Source organism: Echinops telfairi, unplaced genomic scaffold (genome assembly GCF_000313985.2).
Source record: "Echinops telfairi isolate 266 unplaced genomic scaffold, ASM31398v2 ScPeMD7_70;HRSCAF=299, whole genome shotgun sequence".
NCBI classification, from domain to species: Eukaryota; Metazoa; Chordata; class Mammalia; order Afrosoricida; family Tenrecidae; genus Echinops; species Echinops telfairi.
In genome coordinates this window covers 26,056,987-26,067,577 of record NW_022103968.1, presented here as the reverse complement: position 1 = coordinate 26,067,577, position 10,591 = coordinate 26,056,987, and the positions used below count along the sequence as shown (strand labels likewise).

The 10,591-nt window shown below is 46.9% G+C and overlaps 1 protein-coding gene across 2 annotated transcripts in view; it reads left to right on the top strand.

Moving 5' to 3' along the window:
- WBP1L (WW domain binding protein 1 like) overlaps nucleotides 1-10,591 on the top strand; it is a 67,215-nt gene that overhangs the window by 19,308 nt on the left and 37,316 nt on the right. The window contains exon 1 of one of the 2 annotated variants that reach the window (XM_045291283.1): nucleotides 7,651-7,837. The exons of the other annotated variant lie outside the window; for it this stretch is intronic. Within the exon in view, the coding sequence (XP_045147218.1) occupies nucleotides 7,811-7,837 (27 nt within the window). The 5' untranslated portion in view covers nucleotides 7,651-7,810. Of the gene's footprint in view, nucleotides 1-7,650; nucleotides 7,838-10,591 lie in introns of those variants that run through there. 2 annotated transcript variants of the gene reach the window in all.

Sequence of the window (10,591 nt, the reverse complement as noted above, 5' to 3'; positions counted from 1 at the left end):
CCCAATTCTACCTTACAAATCTGGTTAGACCAGAGCGTATACACTGGTATACTTGACATAGGGAATCCAGGACAGATAAACCCCTCAGGACCAGTAATGAGAATAGCTATACCAGGAGGGTAGGGGGAATGGGGGGGAAAGGGGAACCAATCACAATGATCGATGTATTAACCCCCCACCACCCAGGGGGACGAACAACAGAAAAGTGGGTGAAGGGAGACAGCAGTCGGTGTAAGACATGACAAGTAACTATTTATAAATGATCAAGGGTTCATGAGGGAGCGAGAGTGGGAGAGGGAAGAAAAAAATGAGCTGATACCAAGGGCTCAAATAGAAAGATGTTTCAAAAATGATGGTTGCTACATATGAACAAATGTGCTTGACCCAATGGATGGATGGATGGACTGTTGTAAGAGCTGTAAGAGCCCCCAATAAAGTGAATATATCTATATGTATATATTGGAGGCCCTTGGTAATGCAGAGGTTTAGCATGTTCATCTGTTAGCTGAGAGAAAAGCCTGGAGACCTGCATCCAGGAAGTCAGCCCTGAGAGACCCTGTTTTGTGTAGTTCTGCCCTGGCAGGGCGTCCCTATGAGCAGGTGTCAGTCAACGTGATAGCAACTAAACCCAAACTAAACCATCATCAAGTCGATTCTGACTCTTAGTGACCTTACAGGCCAGCGTAGAAGTGCTCCTCTGGGTTTCCGAGATTGTTAACTCCTTATGGGAACAGGAAGCTTCGTCTTTCTCCTTTGGAGACCCCAGTGGTTTCGAACTACTAATCACCAGTACTCAAAGGCAACTGGTTTATTTAAAAATCTGAGGCTGCCCCTTCTCCCTTACATTTCCTGGGTACTCCCTCCCTCACAGCGGAACAAAACTAGCTCCAAGGTTATCACATCCTGGTGCTGAATAGAACGGAACAAGCCAAATGTGAGCCTCTGGCACTTAGTTGAATAGGACTATCTGTTCTTGCTACTCTGGGAGCTGCTGCGGTAAAACCAGGCTGGTCCAACAGGCACCTGCCAGTGAATACACAGAAGCCAGCCTCCACGAGGCAGCTGCAGCCCACCCTGGCCTTCTCTGCCTTTCACCCAGGCTGGCCAGTCAACCAACTCTTTCCTGTTTTTTAGTACGGCCCCCCCCCCCTCTTTTTTTACAATAGTATTTTTATTTGTTAGTTTATTTTTAACAGTTTAATAGACATATAATTCATACATACAATCCAGTGGTTTAAATATACTCAAAAGAGTTGTGCAATCATTACCACAATCAGTTTGAGACCATTTTCTTTATTCTTGTCCTCATTATTTTTATTAGCTCCTCATTACCCCCTAGCACCCACTGCCATAACCTAATGAACTATTAGTTACTGTCTCTATAGATTTACCTACCCTGGATTTCATATAAAGAAAATCATGCAAAAAAACCCTAAAATGACAAAATGAAACACACAAAACCTCAATCCAAGTGAAATCAGAAGCTAACAGAAACAAGAACAAATAAAAATGGGCCACAGGGAACACATGGTAATATGTACAATTTTAACCACCATGTCTGCAGTAATAATCCACATTCCAATGCACTTTGTCCGAGGACAAGACTAGTCACATCCCCCGGTCAGTGGTTGGTGGGAATTCAGTGGGAGGTCAATCTGCTACCATCTTTTCTTGGCCATTCTGTCTCTCAGCAGATTCCCCCTCCTTCGAGGCCCTGGGGTTCATACTGTTCTCCTCCCTGACTGGTCTAGGATTTCTTGTTGGTTATCTATCTGCCCTTGTCCTTTCTCCAAACCTGGGTACATAACTCCTCCAGGGCAAGGCACTTTCCTCTGTGAGGACATTTTTGTCATTCCCAGGGTACATCTTGGGTGTATGGATGTGAATAACAAGTCACAAATGGGAGGGAAGTAGCCATGATAATTCATAAAGACATATGAGCTCAGTGTGTGTTCAAGACCACCCAGGCCCAAGCACAGAGTCTTGGTTAAGGCTTCGGCGGCTAACTCATAGGCATGGTGATTCGAACCTACCCAGTGACTTCAGGGGAGAAAGAATCGATACTCTGCTCCCATGAAGATTACAGTTTAGAAAACCCTGCGAGGCAGCTCGACCCAATGGCACTTCACACCACCACCATACCTGATGGAATTGCTGGCTCCACTGCCTGCGAGGTGTGTGTCCTTCACTGAAGCCCAAGTTTTTCATCTGGAAAATAGAAGATGTCAACATGCATCCGATTTGCCCCTCGTTTAGCAGGTAATGAAGTGCTGCAGCAGTTAGAGCTGGGGCTCACTCTGCCATCATCCCTGGAAGACTTGGGGACTAACAGAAACAGCCACAGCGTTGGATGGCTGGCCACCTTGTAGAAGAAACCAGCCCGTGATGTGTATTGCTTTGTGTCCTGCCCAGAAGCTGGGGGAGGGCTGTGCAGGCCCGCCACATGTCTGTGTTTGTCCAGCCCCAGGACACAGATAAGCCAGTATTGTTGGTTTCTGGCAACGGAGCAATCTTTAGCATCAGATGCCTTCCAACTTGGCCAAGTTCTGCAAAGCATCCTTCTGGGTTTGGAAGCCTTCCCATGGCATTCCCCAGAAAAATGACTCCTGGATCCTTTCATCGATGCCCAGCCCCTCTTGGGACTGACGTGAAGATGTCTCCATGTGTCTTTTATTGTGGCGCACACAGGGTTGTGGGGTTTGGATCAGTATGCACTTCAGGGTTTTTGTTTTGTTTTTGAGTCACAGCACTACTATATTTAATTAGATTTAAATGCACCTGGGCCAAGACATGAGAAAGGTCTCTTATCTTAGATGTTTTTTTGTCTGCCTAGCAAGCCTCCGCTCACCACTTCTATTTATAAAGTGGCCCTGGGTCTGGACATTATCAGTGCCCTTAGGAGCCTGGCAGTTGCTGCCTTGTTCTAACAAAGCCCTCTTTCTTCTGATTCCTTGATGGCAAAATGAGATACCCGTGGGCCTCGGTTCTAGTCTCCTTGGGTCTCAGTCAGCCGATGACATGGATGGGTGTGGGAACAATTCACCAGGAGCCTGAGGATCCAGGTATGGGAAGATCTGCTGTTACCGCTTGCTGCTATGTGTGCTGGGAACCAATGAGAACTTCTTGAGCAATCCCCGTTGATGACTTCATAGCACTCTGCCACACACACGCACGCACGCACATACCACCACCACCCACACCCACACACACACATATACACCCCCCCCAAAACCCAAACCTCACAGCCAGTGAGTCAATTCTAATATAGTGACCCTATTGGACAGAGTATAATTGCTGTTGTAGGTTTCTGAGATTAACTCTTTACAAGAGTAGAAAACCTCATCTCACCTTTCTCCTGCTGAGCTGCTGGTGGTTTCAAACTGTGACCTTGCAATTATCACCCAGTGTGTAACCACTGTGCCACTCCTCGAAGTGGGTCGCAGGTCCAGTATAAGTGGCCAGGGTCTTCTAAACAGGATTCTGTATCACTCCCCAGGGACATACGTGTCTGTTTAACATTCAGCTAGCCCTTGCTTGTTTCTGTATTCTTATATTGGTAACTTCTGGTCTGATACCCTGGTGCCTGGCTATCAGAAAGAGTAGTGTCTGGAGTCTTAAAGGCTTATCTCCAAACAAGCAGTCATCAAAGTGAGGCGTCATGGAAGAAGCACATCAGCCTGTGCGATCCTTGGATTGTAAATAATAAAATCCAAATCTGAAGATGGGAATGGTATCAAAACTTGTATTTTGCCAGGAGGGTAAGGGGAAGGTGGGGGAGATAGGGGGAACCAATCACAGTGATGTACATATAACCCCTCCCCGGGGGATGGACAACAGAAAAATGGGTGAAGGGAGACATTGGTCAGTGTGAGACATGAAAAAATAATTTATAAATTATCAAGGGTTCGAGAGGGAGGGGAAAAATGAGCTGATACCAAGGCTCAAGTAGAAAGAAAATGTTTTGAGAATGATGATGGCAACAAATGTACAAATGTGTTTGACACAGTGGATGTATGTATGAGTTGTGATAAGAGTTGTACGAGCCCCCAATAAAATGATTTTTAAAAGCCACAACTTGTGAATACCCAGTTTTCAAAAGGCTATGAATGACAGTAGAAACCAACAATCCATTTGCATGGTCCCCACATGGATCAAGCCTCCGGTGGATCTCCTCTGACCACAGGGATGTGAGAGATGTGAATTTCAGCCTTGCTGTCAAGACAGAGAACATTGTAAAGTTGACTGGGGCAGATGTGGCTGGGTAAAAATGTAATATCATTTGATCTCTCTTTTCGCCCATTTTAAAGTTTGGTTTTTTTCCTTCAGGTTTTAGTATTTCCTGCTTTCTTTTTGATTGAGGTTCTTTTGAGTTTTGTGTAGTCACTGTTGCTTTTTATTGTTGTCAGACAAATGCTGACTCGAAATACTGAAATTCAGTGCTGTGAAGGTGACTTTGATTATAGTGACACCACGTGGCAGACAAACTGTCCTTGGCTTTCCTAGACTCTAGTCTTGGCAGAGGTTTCCTTGTATTCATCCTGCGGAGGGGCTCGCTTGGCTCACACCCCACCTTTCACTTCAGCAGCTGAGAGGTTAGTTGTTGCATGTACCACCAGGATTGCTTGGGTAGCGTCCCTAAAGGTTTGATTCATAAGGAGGAAATCATAAGGAAGCTTAGGATACAATTTTCACCAGTTTGTTTAAACTTTTACAATGTTTCTCCCCTAATTTTGTTGCAGTTTCATTTCATAAGAAGTAGTCAAAAAGCAAAACAAAACAAAAAAGAAGTAGTCACTGGTGAGTATTGTCTATAAAAGTAGAAAAAGCACGCCAGCCTGTGTCACGAGGTGTCAATAGGATCAGGTATCAGGCATGAGGTATCACATCATTGTGAGTGAGGGGGAATGTGGGAGTGGAGACCCAAAGCCATCTGTAGGCAACTGAACACCCCCTTACTGAAGGGTCGCGGGGAGGAGATGAGCCAGTCAGGGTGCAGTGTAACAACAATGAAACATATGACTTTCTTCTAGTTCTTTAATGCTTCTTTCCCCCCACTATCATGATCCCAATTTTACCTTACAAATCCGGCTAGACCAGAGGATGTACACTGGTACAGATCAGAGCTGGAAACACAGGGAATCCAGGACAGATAAACCCCTCGGGACCAATAACTAGAGTAGTGATACCAGGAGGGGAAGGGGAAGGTGGAGGGAGCAAGGGAGAACTGATCACAATGACCTACATATAACTCTCTCTCAGGGGGACGAACAACAGAAAGTAGGTGAAGGGAAACATCGGTCAGTGTAGGGCATGAAAAAATAATAATTTATAAATGATCAAGAGTTTGTGAGGAAGGGAGGGAAAAAGGGGCTGTTACTAAGGACTCAAGTAGAAAGAAAATGGTTTGAGAATGATGATGGCAACAAAGTACAAATGTGATTGACACAATGGATGGGTTGTGATAAGAACTGTATGAGCCCCAATAAAATTATTTATAAATAAATAAATAAGAAGAAATAAAAGTGGAACATCCCCAGAGCCCATCAGAGCGAAGGTTTTGGGATATTTTGGTCATGGAGGTATCCGTGTTGCCTAGAAGAGTGAGTGCCTCACATACCGTCAGGGTTCAGGAGGTGAGGAAGGGCCCTGACACTCTCCAGAAAGCTGCCGGTGCCAGGCTGTCTTTGTTGTTGTTGCCTGACTGTCTTGTTTGATAGGTTGGCAAGTGGACTGGGGGTAATGCTCTTTCCCTGTAGTCTTAATCTCAGGGTTAATTATGCAACTTGTGTTCTGTGGTGGCCAGTGGGTGCCAGGGAGCCAGGGACGTGACAGGAGGGGGGAGAGCGGCTGATTCATCCTTCCCTGAGCAGCTGTGCCTTGGTCTAGCCCCATTATCTGGCAGCATGGTCTGTTTGTGGAGGTAGACGTGGGATGGGTGCTAGGCAGTGTGACATTGTCTGAGAGTGCCTGTCTATTGAAGAATGCTTGCCTGTCCCCAAGCCCCTGTGGCAGCAGAAACCACAACTCTGTGTCACCCTTCTCCGAACACAGCAAAGAGGCCATGGCCCGTTCTCTCCGTGAGCCTTGAGGAAATGGTTCGTCTGCCCTGGCACATGCCTTTCCTTGCCCAGAAAGTCAGTGTGACCTTGACTGCCCATGGGGGGACCTGCAATAAGCACACTGTGTCTTGTCTGGCTGGGTTCACTAATGATTGAAAAGTTCGCTAGCAGCTCAGTGCTCTAAGTACAGTACAGCTAATTTGTTGCCGTAGGTAGGGGTTACAGATGCTCATTGGCATTGAATTATTTCCGACTTACCTGGGCCTTGCCCAACACAGCGTTCCTCCCCAGAGAACCCTTTGATAAATATCACGTTGTGGCTGAAAATAAAAAGATAGAGGAGCTAGGTTACTGGCTCTGAGTCGCGGACTGATCTAATGAATTTGTTTGCAGCCTAAGGAAATAGTCGCCGCATTCTGCCTTTATAATGTTCCTCTGAACTCGGTACTCCAAGAATCACTTCTGCAAATGCAGCTCCGAGCCTGGACCTTTTGTCCTTTACTAGTGTCCTCTTGGGTGGAGGATGCCGGCTTGGGGAGGGCTGCTGACACCTGCTGTTACAGGCTGAGGAGGGATAGTGAGCTGAGGTTGCCAGCTCCAGGCCCTCGGTCTCTGTGCGAAGCTTGCTGTGTAAGGCCCGAAGCTTGCTGTGTAAGGCCCGTGCTCCCCATTCGCCAACCTCAGAGCGACAAGCAGCAGGCACCACCAACCACACGAAGGCGGTGAACTTTTCAGAAGCAGGAGTTGGTTTAAATATAGATGATGTGCTTCACTGGCAACTTGGAGGCAGCGGTGGGACTTGTTGTACCTTTTGTAAGACCAGTGAGGAAAGTCGCTGGCACCTGTACACGCGCAGTTTGTTTTTGAAATATAAACTCTCCTGTAGAAACAAGGGCTGGCGGGGAGAGTCGGGGAGTGGGTGTCGGTATTCCAAGGTAGAACATCCTTCCTTGGCTTGGGAAAGGTACCCCTCCAAGTGCTCGCTGTGAATTGCCTTGATCTCTAGAGAGAGATATGGGGTAGCCAGGCAGAATGATTGGACTTTTATTTCTTGAGCTACTGAAGTGGGTTCCTCCTAAACCCCACCCGGCCCGGGAGTGGGGTGGGGTGGGGGTGGTGCTGCTCCCAGCCACAGGGGTTAGTAAAGTTTTCATGCAAATGACAGTCCCTGGACATGATTTTCTTTCCCAAGGAGAAGAAACAATGCCTGGGGATCTGGAGAGCCCAGTCATGATTCAGAGAAATGGAAGCTCTTTTTCAGCCTGGGAGACTTGATATATGTACTGGCCAGCTTGCTCCGAGCTGAGGGGTCCTATGGGAGCGGGCAGCAGCCCCCGCCCTGCGGCCCTGCTGGCCGGGGCTTGGGTGGCCTGGGCCTGGCGCCGTGGTTTTGCAGCACGTCCTCCTCAGCATTGCACAGCAGCTGTCAGAAGCTTTTTCCTGCCGCGCCTGAACTGATGTCATTTCCCCCTTGGCAGGCAGCTTCAGCTCTGCTGCGCCTGAGATATGTCACAAGAAGGTGGGGGTGGGTCAGAGCCCGGCAGTGGGGGTGGAGGGAGTAGTGAGGCGAGCAGGAGGGCCAGTGCCTGCCTCTGTCCCTGGACTCTGTTTACTTTCTCTTCTTTGCAAAGGAAGGCTGTCTAGCCAGGACTGTGGGGCATGCTGGCCTTTGTCAGGGAAATTCTCGTGACCAGATCCTAACTTTGAAGGCCCTTTGTTCCTAACATCAGTGTGGACGATGCTCTTGCAGGATGCCTTTCCTTTTGGGTCTTAGACAGGTAATTCCTGGCTCGGTGGGTCGGGTTTGGGAAGGGGACAGGGTGGGGGAACTTGGTTTAGGTACCGCTCCTCTGGGTGGAGGGGATCGTTGCAAAAATGCCTCGTAGAACAGACCAGCCGTTTCCAGCCCTCCCTCCTTGTGTGCCAGTGACTTCGGACTTTCAGAGCCTCCATATTCCTAACACCCCACCCCACCCCACCCCGCCCCCTTGTGTGTGGTGGTCTCTCTCTCTCTCTGTAGCCATTCAACTCTGGTGTCCAGGAGGCATCGTAATTTTGTTGCTGAAGCTAGGTGGAGGAAACAGCTGGGAGACAGCGAGGGTGAGGAGTGGGTGGGGGGACTTGAGTGGGATTCGTAATCAAAACCCCTTTTATTCCTTCCCCTGCATTTTGATTTAGCTGCTAGACAGATCTGTCATCGTGGCCTTATGATCCTGAAGGGAAGGACCTGCAGTTGGGGTTGTGTGGTGAGGGGTGTCCTGACTACTTCAGGGAGATGGGATGGGAGGTTGACCCTCCTTAGGCCCCACTGACCGATTTTTCAAAGCAAATAGACCTGTGTGGCAGAGACTTTATTGCTTTGTGAGTTGCTGTTTGAGCGAGGAGCACTAAATTATAGCCAGTAACCTAGTGTGGAATGAGAAAACGGTAGCGACCGACCAACTGCTGTCTGCTGAGAAGGCAGCTGTTGCCAGCTATTTGTTCCAGGGCTACTGAGGGTTGGGCACCCCCACCCCCTCTTTGGTCTGAGAGGCATGTCCATATAGGAATGTGTAACTGTAACCAGCTGGCCTAGCTAAAAGAGGGGGTAGGGACAGACACCACCCACTCACCCCTCTGCTGCCGGTTCCTGGGTGCTGCTAAGAACTATGGATTTAATCTCAAGAAAAGTGCTAGGCGAGCAAGTCTCCTGGGGCTCGTCTGGAAGTCTTCAGAAGAAAGTGCCTCTGAAGAGCTCTGGACACCCCTTCAGAAAATGATCCTTGGACGTGGCTGGCGGACAGAGGATGGGCACCCATATTTAGCAGTCTCCTCCCCACCAGGAAGGGCAGTGGGCAGAGAAGACCACCAGTGAAGATTCTGAGCAGGATTGAAAACAGGCTGGAAAAAAACAGCCCGTTGCTATGTCAGCCAGGTGAGGAGAGAGGGGAGAGTGGACAATGAAGGTTAGGAGCCAGAAAGACCTGCAGTTCCATCTGGGTTCCTTTGCAGGCTGGCTGGCATATAACTGCTCCAAACTTCACCTTTGAAATGCAGAGCACAGCACCTACTCAGAGAGTTTGGGGGAGGATTTCCCAAGAGGATGTGTGTAAAGCATTAGTACCTTGCCAGACAGGGAAAAGGCCTGTTGTAGAAGCGGAACTTTTACTTTTACCTACTTACTCCTAAAAGAAGCCAAGACCACAGATATATAAGAAATAGGCACTAGTAAGCAGTTTCTTTTTAGAGAGGTGTCAGGGTAACAGATCGAAGTCCCCAGCAGTTGGATTAAAGTCTCAAACCCATGATGTTTGTGACTGATCACTGTGCGTTGACTCAGAGCTGGGAGGCTGTCTCATTACTGTTCATCCCATGTACGAATCCAGCTACTAGATCAAGTGAGAGAATTCAGGTGTAAGTAGTAGCATCGTCCAAAAGGACATTTGTGATCTGTCCTAAAATATAACACTGTCAGTGATAGGATAATGTCCACATTCCTGTAAGGAAGACCGGTTAATACTACTATTATTCAAGTTTATATACCAATCAATAATATCAAAGATGAGGATATTCAACATTTTTGCCAATTTCTACAGTCTGAAATTGATGAACGATGCAGTCAAGATGCATTGATAATTACTGTTGGTTGGGATGTAAAAGTTGGGAATAAAAAAAGACAAGCAGTTGGAAAATAAGGCCTTGGTGATAGAAACAGTGCCAGAAACCATATGATAGAATTATGTAGGACAATGATTTTTTTTTTATTCATTCCAAATGCTTTTTTAAACAACATCAATGGTGACTGTACACAGATGAAATACACAGGAATGAACTGGGTTATATACATGCAAAGTGATGATGGAGAAGCTCAAGTCAGAACAATGCCATAAGTCAAAGCTGAAGAAAGTTAAAGCAAGTCCACAAAGGCCATAGTGTAACCTTGATGTGGCCCACCTGAATGTAGAGACTATCTTAAGAATAGATTTGATGCACTGAAAACTAATGACCAGAGATGTGAGGTGATGCAGAATGACATGAAGGACATCATGCATGAAGAAAGCGAAACGTCATTAAAAAGACAAAAAGTCCAAAATGAATGTCAGAGAGACTTTGAAGCTTAATCTCGAACAAAAAATGATTAAAGCACGTTGCAAAATTGAGCTGAAATATGATTTCAAGCAGTGACTGGAGAAGGTTAAGTATGATAATGAAAGATACAAAGACTAATCGAGAGCAAAGTCAACGTTCGGCATTTCTCAAGCATGGACTATTGCAAGCAGCAGCAGCAGCATAATAAGCAAAGAAAAGATTGAAGCTGTCAAGGATTTCGTTTTGCTTGGATCCTTCATCAGTGTTCATGGAAGCAGCAAACTTACTGCACTGGGCAAATTTGCTGCAGAAGACCTCTTTAAAACATTAAACAAAGATGTCACTTGGAGGATCAATGGGTACTTGTCCTAAGCCTTAGTATTTTCATTCACTTCATATGCATATGTATTAGGCTGGGTTGTCTACAGAAACAAATTCCTAGCATTCATATGTATATAAGAAAG